The sequence below is a fragment of the Xiphophorus couchianus genome, chromosome 14, assembly GCF_001444195.1.
Source record: "Xiphophorus couchianus chromosome 14, X_couchianus-1.0, whole genome shotgun sequence".
NCBI lineage: Eukaryota > Metazoa > Chordata > Actinopteri > Cyprinodontiformes > Poeciliidae > Xiphophorus > Xiphophorus couchianus.
This window is the reverse complement of record NC_040241.1, coordinates 16,661,754-16,676,173: the sequence shown is the minus strand read 5'-3', so window position 1 is coordinate 16,676,173 and position 14,420 is coordinate 16,661,754. Positions and strand designations below refer to the sequence as shown.

Genomic DNA, 14,420 nt, shown 5'->3' with positions numbered 1-14,420 from the left:
CTCTGTCCAGCAGTCGTTTGTTTGCATCCCTGCTCCGACACACCTGGATCAAATAAATGGTTAGTGACCAGGAGGCAATTCAGCCATTTGATTCAGGTACGTTGGAGCAGGGATTCATCCAAAGGTTGCAGGAGAATCTGGAGTTGGAAACTCTGCTTCAGAGTGTGAAATAAATTAATTAGCTTTTCTACTCTTTTTCAAATGCACTTTTTTTTTACTTGAAATTAGAAAAGCACCACATTAAATGGATAATAATGTGAAATATGGAACCACAGGGAAGAATTATTTATTGTATTAAACAGAAAACTGCCATGTAGTAGTTTTCCACTACTACAAACAAAACTAGCGTTATTTGGGTTGACACTGAAATGGGTTGAAAATTAATTAAAAAGAAAAAGCAGTTAAAGTCAAAAGAGAAACTCAGAAAGCCAGAGGAAATGTTGGTCAAGCACATTTTAAATAATTACAAGAATGTCTGGCAGTGTGGAAAGAAAATACAGACATTTGTTGCGATTTAAAACTTCTGCACAGTTCTGTAATTTATTGCAATTTCTCTGACTTTACTAGCGCTCTTTTCTTTGAACAAAAACCCTAATTTATAGGGTATGTCTGAAATCCCTAAGCATTTATTTGATTGTGTTTATCACAAGAAAGCAATAATTAATGCACAAAATCAGTTTTTAAGGAGCCACTGTGTTTTCCAGGCAGCAGAAATTCACGCTAGCGCTTCCAGAGGACCTGATAATACCCACATATTCACACCTTCCACATTTTGTGAGGGTGAAAAATGAGTTCCTTCAAGTGCAACTATGTCTGGCAGTTTTCTCGCTAACCAGCGTTTCGAAAATAAACGTCATTTGGCAATTCTTCTGAAATGTGAAGCAAACATTTTCAGTCACAAACTCTGCAGTGGTGTCTTGTCTTTTTGCTTTGCGCTCACCCGATTAATTAAAAACAAACAAACAAACAAAAAAGAAAAACAACAACAACAATAAATCCCAGTGACAATCTGTGATCATGAAATCTCTGCTATGAAAAGCTGGTCCCCCTTTAAAACGTTCGACCACATGATCTAACGTACTTACTTCTTGCTCTAAACTACGCCACAGCTCTACTCAAGCACCAGCGAGATGAATGGAAGAACCCGGCCAAAACCCGCCCTCCCTCCCTCCCCACCGACTGTCTATTGCCATGAAAAAGCAACAGAAGAGGGCGGCTAGACCCATTTACCTTCGTCAGCCTCAATAGCTTCAATAGTAGCTGAAGAGAAGAAGAGGGGGGTTGCAAAATGAACGAGAGAGGTGAGCAGGAGGAGGTCATTGTGTCCCAGGAACAAGTCAATGAGCAGCAAAGACAGCCAATAACGACAACAAAAGGTTAACGGCATCTCCACATTTCATGACAAAAGAATACGAGGATGTTAGCAAAAAGGGAGGAAGAGGAGGAGCAGAAGTGGCAGCAAATATCATGGAGAAAGGGTTAAAGTTCAAGAAAAAGTGTCAAACGAATGAATGTAAAAAAAAAAAAAATCCTTAGAGAAAATATGACACAAAAATGTTGGAAAACCATTTGTTTCTGCTAGAAATGTGATTAGAAATATTGGAAACAAATGAAGAACTGGATCAGATGGACACAACAGGATAATACACAGATTCAGCCTCCTTTGATGCTAAATATCAAAATCACTGGCTGAGTGTGAAGAAAACCTTCCAGCCACTTACCGATTACTAACCGTCACCCTTGGAGTTACACATTTAAATAAAATACAACATAAAGGAGGAACGCCGGGGTTTACAGACATGAGAAAACAGCACAAAGCTCCAAGAGGATGAGCTCTAACTAAACCAACAACACAAATAAAACGTGGTTGAAATGGAAAATCACAGGTGATCAGCTAAATGAGGGGAGAGTCCTGATGAATCTGATGTTTTTACACATCCTCGTTAAATAGGGAGGAAGAGCCTGTCTAAAGATATTATTGTAAGAGATGATTTATTAAAATGTCATCAGCAACTATAGTAAATATGTATGCAGTAGCATATTTCACACTGATGTTTCTGGAAAATATCCAAAGCCTTAGTTTGAGAATATTTACTGTAGAAAAAGAAATTACAACTCTAAAAATCCCTATAGAAACCTAAATGACTGAAGAATGGTTTATTTATACTTTAATTTGTTTTAGATGGCCTAAAAAGTTCAGAAACATTTAATTAGTAATCTCGCAAAGTTAATTTATCTTAACCAAATATTTAAATAAAACAAAGGACTCCAAAACAACCATAAGATGTGATACAAAAATAAATACTGATGCATTCTGGGTAGAGAAAACCTGTAATTTCCTGCATTGCTTCACAGGTGGAGAACATGAGGAGAGGAAACTGCTCAAACGGTTTCAAAATAAGAGCATGAATGTATCTGAAGAATTCCTAAAAGTCGATAACAAGTACTGCAGCAGATATCAAAATGTATTCAACTTTAAGTTTCATAAAGTTTACTTGTAAACATCCAAGTAAATTAGCGCTTTAGAATTTATCCAGAAAAATTAGTTTAGTGGAAGCTAACTGCGCTAAATGTTTTCAAAGTTCAAAGAGCCAAACAAAAAAATTTGCTTAACGACTGATAAATGTATATTTCAATTCTACATAAAAAAACATCTGAGAACGACAATTATTTCTTAAGGTCAAATTTATCATTTTCATTTTCAATAGTAAGATTAAACTAATGCATTATTGTATAAATGTGTTTTATTGGTTTTTAGTGTTTTTTCTAGAGGGACAATGAGGCTGTAGATATACAAAAATCTGCTTTTAAGTTGAGAAAGAGGTAATTTTTACTTTATCTATGAAGATAGATAATCTTAAAATTTTAGTTTTGATTTCTTATACGTAAAGCTTCTTAAAGCCTGCAGAGAAAGTTTGTGAAACTGAGAGTGAACATAAATCCAAAGACAAAACATCTGAAGACAAAACACAGTGAAATACTTGCACAACAACCGAATGTACCTGCAGTTTCCAGAGAGAAAGAGGAGAAAGAAAACACATGGGTAATATTTGAGTAAAACCAGTGGAAGTGAGCAAACAGGGACTGAAAAACAGAAGCAGTAACGCCGGACGTTAAGAGAGGACACATTCAAGAAGAAAACAACGAAACCAAAGAAAATATGCTGAATGTAGCTGGTGGGAGAGAAGATTACAGCTTTTAATTCTCTTTAACTAACTCAGAGAAGCTACAGTTAAACTTATAACATGATATTCCAATACTGAGCTGGCGCCTGGTTAGGGTTCTTCTGTTGGTCCTGAGACCAGGTCAGGGGGTCAGAGGTCACGGTCTTACCGTTCTGCAGCTTCTCTTTGCCACCGGACAGCACTCCGCTCGGCAGCATGCCAGTTGGGGTCAGCCCCTTCAGCGTGAGCACGCTCTCACTCTCCTCTCTGAAACACACAGGAGAGCAGGCGTCACACCTGAGCTCAGTGTTCAGTAAAGGAGCCGACCCGAGGACCCGCTGTCTGGTCCAGATCTGGACTCGTTTGACTTTTCTGTTATTTGGAGTCGGAGAGACGAAGAGCTTCATCAGATCAACAAAGAAAGAGAGAAACTATCTTCCAGCTGAAGAAATTAAACCCCACAGCATAATGCTGCCACCAACATGTTCTACTATGGGCCTGGCGCTCTTTCATGAAAAGAGTTCAAGTCTGAGTTTATGGAAAAAATTTTTAAAATCTAAGATTCAAGATTGAAAATTTTTTAAATTCATGATGGATGGATGAAAAATGGATGGATGGATGGTTGAGGAACCAATCCTCGTTTCGCTCCTCTCCTCTGACCATCAGACTTCTTCTTCTTCTGCTGCTGTGGGTATCGCAGCTTCCTGTCTCCTCCTGCCTCTTCCTGTCTGTCTGATTGGCTGTTCATCTAAAACTGTCTGAGGTTCAAACTTCTGCGTAAACACAGCAGCGACAGATTTACAGCAGGAAAACGCTGCCGCCTTGATTCATTTCCCTTCCTCTCTCTAACTGATGTTGGCAGGAGAAGAGTAAACAAAGTTCTTGGTTGTTGGATAGTTTGATAAGCTTTCAGTAAAAAGAAATAAAAACAAAACAAAACAGGAGGAAACTACTGAGGAAACTACTGAGGAAACTACTGAGGAAACTACTGGGGTGCTTAAGAATTAAATCTTTTTGCACCCTGCAGCGCTGAGGTTGGGCATGTTTGATTACCTGAGCACAGAGAATACCCGGGCCATCTTCCCAATGGCACGGATCTTGTTGCGGATGACCTCCTTTCTGGCAGAAGCCGTGGCACCTAAAAAAACAGAGGTCAGAGGTCACAAAAATGGCTCAAAAACAACAGCTTTTAAGTTGATAACTAGAAAAAAAAACTAAAACCAAATCTGGTTTTACATGTTTTCCTTCCAAGAAGTCAGACTTGAAATCCAAAAGTGTCATTTTTGAATGTTTTTCTTCCTGTCTAATTGGGTTAACTATCGGACCGAAACTGATTTAAAATAATAATATTAAAAAAACAATAACAAAGGGCTAAAATCTTAAAATACACTCATCATAGGCAGCAATGTCTAATACTTTAGATTTGAAAACTTTTTCTTATCAGGAGGGAATGACTTCACTGCAAGGTTGATTTTTTTTCTTTTAGTGGATTTTATCTAAAAGAAAAAAAAATATTTCTTTTAGATAAAAAATACTTTTTTATCAGTCAAAATTATACTTAAGCTTATATATATAATTAAATATATAAATACACCCCCACTGATATGAGTTGCAGCTCATCCACGTTTCTCTAGGCATCAACAAGCTTCTGGCATTTTCTGTCGGCAAACTTGACCACTTATTTGTCAGAGATTGAGCTGCAGGCTCGTTTCCGGTGAGAGTTGGACCCCGCCAAGGTTGCTCTTTGACCTCTGTTCACGGACATAATTTCTAGGCGCAGACAAAGTGTTGTAAGGATCCGTTTTGATCCACTAAGGATTGGGTCTCTACTGTTTTATTCTTATTTTATCTTGTCTACATTGCTACTCAGTGGTGGTTGTTGTGTGTCTTGTCTCTATGCTACTGTAACTGCGAAATAATTTCCCTCCTCGGATGAATAAAGTAATTCTATTCTATTCTATTCTATTCTATTTTGTAGATGATGTGGTTTTGCTGGTTTCATCACAATCTGAAATCATGACTGAGCTGGAACGTGGCAGCATCGATTTGACCGTTTGCGACGTATTTATTGTTTCTTTTCGTGTGATTTTAGGCCCTAATAAACATCTCTGGAAAAAACTAAGAGCCCACTGCACTGAACCAAATTGAAAACCTCATATATTGATTCCTGATCTCTTCCTGAGTTAAAACATTAGTTTTGCTGTTTCTAAATGAATATGAATTTGTTTTCTTTGCATTATTTACTGGATCTTTTTCATTATAAGGACCATTTCTCATTTTCTGTAAATAAATAAAAAAATTTTGCTTGGAATTTCAGAGACATGTTGTCAGTAGTTCATAGAATAAAAAAACAATGATAATTTTACTCAAACATTTACCTATAAAGTGTAAAATCAGAGAAACCGGTCATTTTAAGTGGTGTCTAAATTTGGTAACACTTTATTTGGAGAGGTGTGCATAAGACTGAGGTGACACTGTAAACATGAAGGAGTCTTTATGAATGTTGTCATGAAATGTCATTTGTTAAATAATGACACTTTTAATGCAAAGTTGCACTAAAACTGCTAACCTTGCATTAAAAGTGTCATTATTTACCAAATAATGCAAAGTTGGCACTTTTAGTTGAGTTTTAATGCAACTTTTAAAGCAACTTTGCATTAATAGTGCTACTACTTAACAAATGACACTTCATGACATCAGTCATAAACATTCATAAAGACTAATTCATGTTTACAGTGTCATGTCGGTCTTATGCACAACCCTTCAAATAAAGTGTTGCTCTTGTTTTTTCCAGAGCTGGATATAATCAACAAATGATCAAAAGTCTGTAAAGAAAAAAAAAGATAAGTTGTGTTTTCATTCCTTCATGAAAAATAAGTAACTGAAGGCAGCTAATGAGAAAATCCGACAAAAACCGGGCTGGTGCCGTCAGACAGTGGACAGAGGAAGAGCGTTTTGTTGGACTATTAGTTTTAACAATAAAAGCAACACATGAAAACCATAATGCTGTTATTTAAACTCCCAAAAACCAGATTATACACATCACAGCACCTGAGTGTTTCTCAGCACTGGGTGCAACCATGCCAACCGCGTCTCTCCTCTGTGCTAGCGTATTCCCCAGAGTCAGGGCAGCAGCGTGCATCCTCTGTAAAAACAGCCTGGTTTGTGTCTAAACATGTCAGATCGGCATGTTTGGACGACCCCATGCTCTGTGGATTTTTCCTGTTTTTTTTTTGGTTGAACAGTTTGAATCCTTCAGGGAATCATTTTTGGGAAATTAAAAAAAGAAAGAATGGTGGGAGTGGAGTAAAAATGAGAGAACTGATTAACCTTTTTGTTGATTTTCACCTTCAGCGTTTTGCTAGCTAGAAACTGGTTCGTCCAACTATTACACATCCTCTACTTCCACAACAGAGATTCAGGACAGATTGTTAGGAGAGTGAAGTTAGTTCACAAACGGCAGGAGTCTCAGCTGATGCTGTATACACACACGGACTCGACTAGCATTTTGTACCTTTTTTGGGGGGATATATTAGCTGTCCTTCTCATGAAACAACCCCAGAAGAGAAGACAAAGAGAGAGGACAGACAGATCAGTGGATGGCCGCAGAATGAAAGATGAGCGGAGGGAGAGATGAGAAAAAGCACAACAAATGAAAAGGAAAAACTCTGCAAAACATGAAGAAACAAAGAGATTAGATGAGTGAAACCAAAGAAGTGATAATATTCCAGCATTAGAAGAGCGGCGAGAGAATGGAGTGAGGAAGGATGCAACTGGGAATCATGGAAACAACAGCAGGTAGGAGATGGTCAGAGATTATGAGGGAACTGGAAAGGTGGAGGTGAGCGAGGAAGGAAAATAATTAAACATCTTGAAGGGCAACACTGAAAACTGAAACCGAAAAAGAGTTGAAACGGCTTTAAAAGTGAAGAAAAAAGCAAAGAAAGAAAAGAAGTGAGAAAGTCTGAAATCACCGAGGGAGTGAGTCGATGAAACAGATGTTAGGAGACGGCTAAAAACTGATTCATATAGTGTTATCTGAAGTCTGCATACACTAATAAAATCCAATAAAATTGACCGTGGTCAACGTTGATAAATATTATACTAAAAACTGTTATAATTAAAGCTCCAGACACAAAACAAATCAGGACATTTTCTGGCCGATTTACAAAGCCATGCAAATGTATTCACACGCCTGGAACTTATTCATATTTTGTCACAACCATTTTTCTTGTATTTTATTATTTATTTTATTTATTTATATTTTTTACGATTTTCTTTCCAGTGAAGGATCTGAAAAGTGTGGCATGCACGTTTTGTGGTATGTCTGACAGTTTTGAGCATCTAGACAGAATCTGTGAACAGCCACTTTCATGCTTTGCCAGATTCTCGACTGGACCAAATGTCTGGCCTTTGACTAGGCCACGCTAACACATAGTCACGCTTTTATCTAATGCAGTTTATTTTGCTGAATTTCCTGGAGTATAAGTCAGATCAGTCGAAAGAGCAGGAGTAGCAAAACTAGGAAAAAAATTGTGAATTAGAGTCCAGGAAATACGGTATTTACTGTATGTTTTGGGACATTATTTTAAAATCAAACTCTGCTTTAAACTATGTTCTCCAACAGAAATGCTTTATTTATACTGGGTTTAAATGACCAATTATTTAAATGACCAATCAAGTGATTTCTTAAGCAATTGGTTACAATAGATTTTATTTAGATATATCAGAGTAAAGAAAACGGAGTTTAAGCATAATTTTATGTACACTTCACAACAATGTACTGCTTTGTACTAATTCATTACTTAATTTCAATAAAATACATACAATTTTCAGCTCTTCAACGTGACAAAAGGTGTAAAAGTTGGAGAAAGTGAATATGTTTGCTGGAGGCTTTAAACTCATTCAACAAAGCAACATTTTCGATTCGCAAACTAAGAAATTTAGAAAATACAACCGGTGTGAGAAACAGCCAAACGCCGAATCCCCGTCCAAACATGAGGAGGAAGAGGAGGTGAGATCATTTCCTGTTTGCCCATAAGGGTCAAAGCAGGCAGAGGAAAACTGGAAAAAATGTGACTGGAGATAAACTGAACCTCCTCGGACATGATGACAAAAAACGTGCAGCAGCCAAGAAATACTACACAACACTGGCAACTTTACAGATAAATAAATGCTTTTCATTTTGAAGTCAAAGGTTCTCTGGACCTAAACCTGAAAAGAAAGTTTACGTTTTGAGACAACAGATGAGTGGAAGAATGTCTCCCTCTAGTGGAGCTGAAGCAAAACTTCAGCAGCACTCACCGTCTAGCTCTTCGTCAGTCGTCAGCTCGTCGTTGGAACAAATGCTCAACACGTTCACAAGCATCTCAGTCACTGAAGATTAAAAAAACAACAAAAGGTTTTGAATACAGAGGAGAACAAAGAGGGTCATACCTAAGACTGTTTATGCATGTTTACAACTTGTTTATTTAGGAGGGATTAACTTCAGCAGGAGGAGAGTCAGGTCCTTTGTGCACAAACAAGCTCCAACACAAAGTATTTTTATTAATTAACCCAGACATTCTCTTTAAATCGTTGCATATTTGCATTTAAAAGGAAACCGCACAGCTATACTCAAGGAAAATCTACATTTTAGATTTTTGTGCAGAAAGATCAGATACATATTGACCCACTGCCAAAAGCTTTATTAACTTTATTGTATTAATTCACTCCTGAAAAAGTAGCTTTCACATGACAAAGAACTTCAACAATTTCAATTTCATTTGCTGTAAATAAAGTAACCTGGGAGGACAATACATGTATTTTAAAATGTTTTCTTATTTACTTTACTACAGCTACTAAAGGATATACAAACTAAAAAAGGCATTGCCTTCTTGTTAACCTTGTTGATATGAATCTGTCAGGAACCTGAATAGGAAAAAAAATCTCTACTGCATCATGGTCCCTCGCTCTCTGCTGCTTTAGCAGTTCTTCTTCTATGGTTTTTCTTCTATGGCAAGTTATTAATCAATCAGCTTTTTGCTTCATACGAACTAGCAGAGCCTTCGCTGCATTTCTTTTGGAAATTTAAATGAACTCCCTTTAATATGTTGCGACTGCGCACTCACCTTTCTCCCCGACAAACGGCAGAGACCAGGTGAAAACGTCCATGAAGTTGGGCAGCCAGTAAGGATGAGGTGAGCAGTTGAACTGTCGGATGTTCATCACGTTGTTCTCGTACTTCAGCACAGCCGCTGTGGACGGAAACGACAAAAATCTTCATGAAATCATCAGCAAATGTGCAGAAATAACATGAAACAAAACAAGGAATTAAAACGGTGCACTTTTCAACTTATTAGTTCCTTTAAAGCTTTTCCCAAGAGGCTCAATTAATTATTCTCAAGTTGTAAAGAATATTCAGTAGCTACAAGTCTTTATGTTTAATTAGAAAACAGTCAAAGCACCACAGATATTTGTTTGGCAGACTAATTGTCCAACTGCAAAGCATCCAAATCCATCATTCAAAGGCGAGTCTGGCTGCAGCTCAAGATTTCTGTCAGTCAACCTCTGATAATGATATTAGAGTTACATGATAGACTACTGCACAAAAATAGGAATAAACAAGTAAAAGAATTAATAAAAATGCCAATCGTTTCACACCGTCTTTGTCAATCTCTCACTTTGACAGCAGAAATAATTTAGGTGCAAAAATCACACTCTGGGGTGTGAAAAAAATGAGGTTAGAAAACAGTCCAATAATCAGAATTACAGCAGTAAACGTGTCTGCTGCTTATTGTTTATCCCTGCCTAACCCAGTAGGAGGGACTGCTGTCATCGTTTTTTGTTTTTTTTAAAAAAAACCTTGTTCTTAAAAAACTGAATAACAAGCAGAGTCTCAGTGGGTTTCGCCAGATATTACTGTGCAAAACTGAGTGAGATGGCAGCTTTTCTATCATTAATACATGAGTATTAGGAGCTAGAACAAACATGTTACAACCACAACTTTAAAGCAAGATTAGGGTATAAAATTATATCGTAAGCTTGAATGTATCTAGTCAGAATGTGGAAAAACAATTGTTTGCACTGGATTTTATTTATTTCAGGATGTTAGAGTAAAGGCACTTGTGCTTTATGTTGGTTTATCATATAAAATCACAATAAAATACATCTTTTATTGTTGGAATATGACAAAAAAGGCTAATTTTGTCACAATATCTTGTGGTAATATTGTGATAATGATAAAGATATCAATAAAAAACACTATTCATTACTCTTACTTATCCTTTAGGTAATAAATAGATTTGCAGGGTGATAATTGGATGGCATAGCATTCATAGCGCCACAAACACAAACATTGTTCTTGAAAAACATTCAAGCTTCTTCGGGACACCACTTACTTAAGAAAGTGTGCTTTTTATCACTAAAATGCAAACATTATTTTAAATATATTGATGCTCTTGTTGAACAAACAGCGGGGAAAAGAGCAAAAATAACTTTTCCGATCATGCTGTCATCTCTCTATTTTTTATTTAACATCAATAAATTTATCATGACGATAAATCAAAATTCTTATCGTGATAAGAAATTGTGCATAAGTGATAAACAATGCGATGGAGAGGAAGAAATATTTTTCCCCATAAATAAAACACTAAAAATCTAACTTTTTAACAGTTTAAACCTTTTCTACAAGTTAAAGTTTTCTTAAATGCTCATGAAATCTCAGTGTGTCGTGTTCACACCTATTATTTAAAACAACTAATGGGAGGGTCCTCACTTTGCTGTCATCATGTTTTCCCTCTAAACTATAAGAAAACAAAGCAGTTACCTCAACATTTAACACCGACAAGCATTAAAAACAACTGCTTCTCCTGTCAATGTGATTAAAAAGAATCCACACAGCGACTTTAAATTATTCAAGATGTTGTATTAATCATGCAACAGGATGAACTCAGGTGGGTGTGGTGCAGCTTGAAGGTCACAACAAGGGTGTGTCAAGCAAAGCATCAAAACATTTCTCACTGGCTGATTGTTTTCCCTTCACAAGCCGGGATTTTATTTGTTTCAGATGATAACCGCTTGGTGTATGTGAGCTCACCCGTGATTGAGGCGCAGACATGAGAGCTGCCAAACATAAATATATCTGATCTGTATATAGAAGCTTCGGCTTCTCTAGCGCACAAGGCCAGACTGAGGAAAGCCGACACCGTGTGGCCAGGTCACCGTGGGGGGACTTTCCCCCTTCGGATCGGTTTTAGAAGCAAATAAGACGAAACGCGGAGCTACAAAGTCGTGCAAAACTCCTGAGTCATCCCTTCTGTCTTTAAGCTTCCAACCAGACGGGCTGTGTTGTAGTTTTTCTCCTTCTCACCGTCAGTCCAGCCTGGTCGGTTTCAGAAAGATGTTTGCTGTGGAAACGACTCAATTCGGAACCAAGATTTGATCAGACATAAAGAAAGGTCGTAAACTTAGCAACCCAGAACATGAATCAAACATGGAGAACCAATGTTTCGCTTTATACAAATCTAGAACTAGACATTTTGTTACACAGATACAATTAGTTCCTATTTTTTTTTTATCTGGATCTTTAAATTAAACCAAAGACAACACAGTTTGATTATTAGAAATATTATTTTGGTACCATCAAAGTTGTCTTGAGATGCAGTTTTCATAGTTTTACAGATTCAATGCGTCTTTTCTCAGCCACTTTTCATTCATCAATCTGTTGTCTTCTGCTTACTCAAGATCAGCTTGTGGAAGTAACGGGTCCAGGTGGACAAACCCACATATCCTGTTCTCCAACTAAACTCTCTCGTTTGTTCTGCGGACGCCTAAAAGGAGAGACCCGTCCAGGAAGGATGGACAGTCTTTTTGTAACTTGGGCTCAATCCAGCCATCCTACGAAGGAAACTGCTTTCCTGGCAATCCTTAGTGCCTAGACAAAAGGTCAATGGACTTCTTCTCTTGTTTTGAAGAGAAGAGACCTGTGATGAATCGGCGCTTTTTGTCCGATGACTGCTAAAAATAAGAACCAACCACGACTGCGTCCCTGCATGGAGAAGCAGATATAGACCATCTTAAGTCCAAAGCAAAACTTGGAAAACCTTCTGAAGCTTGGAGAAATATCAAAAAGTCAACCTCTAAAAAAATAAGAACAATGTCTGATTCCTGAGAAACAGAAAGAGAAATTAAGATTGGTTCAAAACCATTTTATTAGCTCAGGTGCAACACAAATCAGGACAGACCACTACGGGGTTTGTCTGATAGTGTTTAGACGCCACAATCAGAGCATTACAGCGGTGACTTCTCTCTCTTCAAGCACAAACCTAAAGCTTTATCAAAAACACCAACAGAATCTGTCGTAAAGTTGACGTCCGTCCCTCAGTCAGAGCTCTGGGTAGGCGGTGAAGGCAGCTGCACACGTGGGCAGACATCGCATAAACATCACTTGCCGCATAAACATCGACTTGATTGAATGTAGCTGTTGAAGTCCAGATGGAGGAAAACAAGCAAGGTCAGTTCCCCCTGCTGTCAGCCATTCAAAAGAACAAAGTATATTGTTCAGAAGCTTCATTTATTATCAGAAAACAACTCCATTTCTCTTTCCAGAACAGCTTTGTTGATCTCTGCAACTCTACATTTCAGCCACTAGAGGTCTCTCCTGCTCCGGCAGCGCATTCGGGTTCAGACTGAGGCTCAAATCCGCTACAAACTCAGAGACGGGGAGATTGTAAGGCGACACCAGCTCATCAATTATTCAACAGGGAGTGCCTCCAGCCGGTTTCCCTGGTAACGAGGACTGTTAAATCTGTTTGGGTACCATAGGGAGATTCCCACCGTCTTTCCACAGCACTAAATGCTGCCTGCATATCTGTCTGCATTGCCTGCAGTGTAAAGTTTCACTTGGTTAGTATTCAAAGGCGGCCATCCAGGCATTCTGGGTTCGTTACGTTCAGACCTCGGCTCACAGAAGCGGAGAAATACGTGGATGGGAGGGACTTACTGCACCTCTCATCGCTTGTTTACACTGGATTTAAACAAGAGTCAAGCTTTTGGATGGTTTCTTTTTCAAAACGTGCTGTACCAGCAGTGACTCTCGAATGTTTTCACACCCCTTTATTTATTTACTCACATGTAATCCCATTAAATCCACAAACTGGAATGTAATTTAATGGGATTTCACATCATAACCAACAGAGTATGTACAATTTGTCTGAAAATGTTGAAATAATTTATCATCTGGGTAATAGTATTAGTACTTGTTGCTACAATTGTAGCTGCAGGTTTTTCAGCGCAGTGGTTCCCGACCCTGGTCCTCAGGAATCCACTCTTCAAATGATTGCATGACCTCCTCTGCCTGCCATCGAGGGATGGAGTAGCCTGTTAATCAGCAAGGAAACACCTAAAACATGCAGGGTTTGGTTCTTGAGGACCAGGGTTGGAATTGAAACCAATGTGTCAGAGGGTTTGTCTCTACCTCCCGCCAATTTGATAGTGTTGACACTACGATCAAGAGATAAGAACCATCTTATCTTTAGATGGCTCTAAAGATAATCTAAGGAGATAGTCCTGCAGTGCTAAGATATAGTCTGCTTGGAAGAACATCGGGACTGCTCTGATCTGACATCATCAATATTGTTGGATTGCATTGGTTCCTCGGGGGCAAACATACAGACCGTTCAATGTTCATGCAGTCAATCAGAAAGCAAGATGGCATGGTCCACCAGAAAACAGAACAAATCCGCCGGATTTGTTTTGTTTTTTCTCTGTTAAAAATAGTCCACAAACTATAGCAATTGGATCTTACTAGTCGGCCATGTTTGTTTACTGTACTCTGAACTCAAGAAGTTTTGTGAGATTTCCCATCTGACATCTGGATGTTGGTGAGTGAAATCAGTTTGTGTCAGAGCAACTATGAACCTATGAATTTTCAAGTCTTGCTGCAGATCAAATAATTTCATCACTAGCAGGACTCTGGAGAACTCGACTCCAAACTAAAGAGGTAATCCAGCCATTTGATCCAGGTGTGATGACCCAGAGTCACAACTAAACGTTTCATGTTACCGGCCCTGACGGATTGGCGATCATGACCCTTGACCTAAACTACTCAACTGAAGCTCTGGCTGTATGTTTGAGGTTCTTGTCCTGCTGTAAGGTGACCTTCCATCCCAGCATTGAGTCAATTTTTGACCTTTAATTGTGTTTTTTTCCAGCATTGGCATGTATTTAGTTCCATGGATCTTCATATTGGTGTTATTTTTCTGCCACAAACTTTAC

At 38.2% G+C, this 14,420-nt stretch overlaps 1 protein-coding gene across 5 annotated transcripts in view; it reads right to left on the bottom strand.

Moving 5' to 3' along the window:
- The window catches only part of LOC114157055 (serine/threonine-protein phosphatase 2B catalytic subunit alpha isoform), a 97,025-nt gene that overhangs the window by 4,980 nt on the left and 77,625 nt on the right, over window positions 1–14,420 (bottom strand). Inside the window, exons 9-14 of one of the 5 annotated variants that reach the window (XR_003598080.1) lie at window positions 9,275–9,400; window positions 8,469–8,540; window positions 6,679–6,705; window positions 4,218–4,302; window positions 3,334–3,431; window positions 1,231–3,002 (exon numbers count right to left, since the gene is read on the bottom strand). Coding sequence is in view for 4 of the 5 variants with exons in the window: in XM_028037747.1 (XP_027893548.1) it covers window positions 1,231–1,260; window positions 3,334–3,431; window positions 4,218–4,302; window positions 6,679–6,705; window positions 8,469–8,540; window positions 9,275–9,400 (438 nt within the window). In the remaining variant the exon portion in view is untranslated. The remainder of the gene's footprint in view (window positions 1–1,230; window positions 3,003–3,333; window positions 3,432–4,217; window positions 4,303–6,678; window positions 6,706–8,468; window positions 8,541–9,274; window positions 9,401–14,420) is intronic. The other 4 variants (XM_028037747.1, XM_028037749.1, XM_028037748.1 and 1 more) reach the window with 4 other exon arrangements.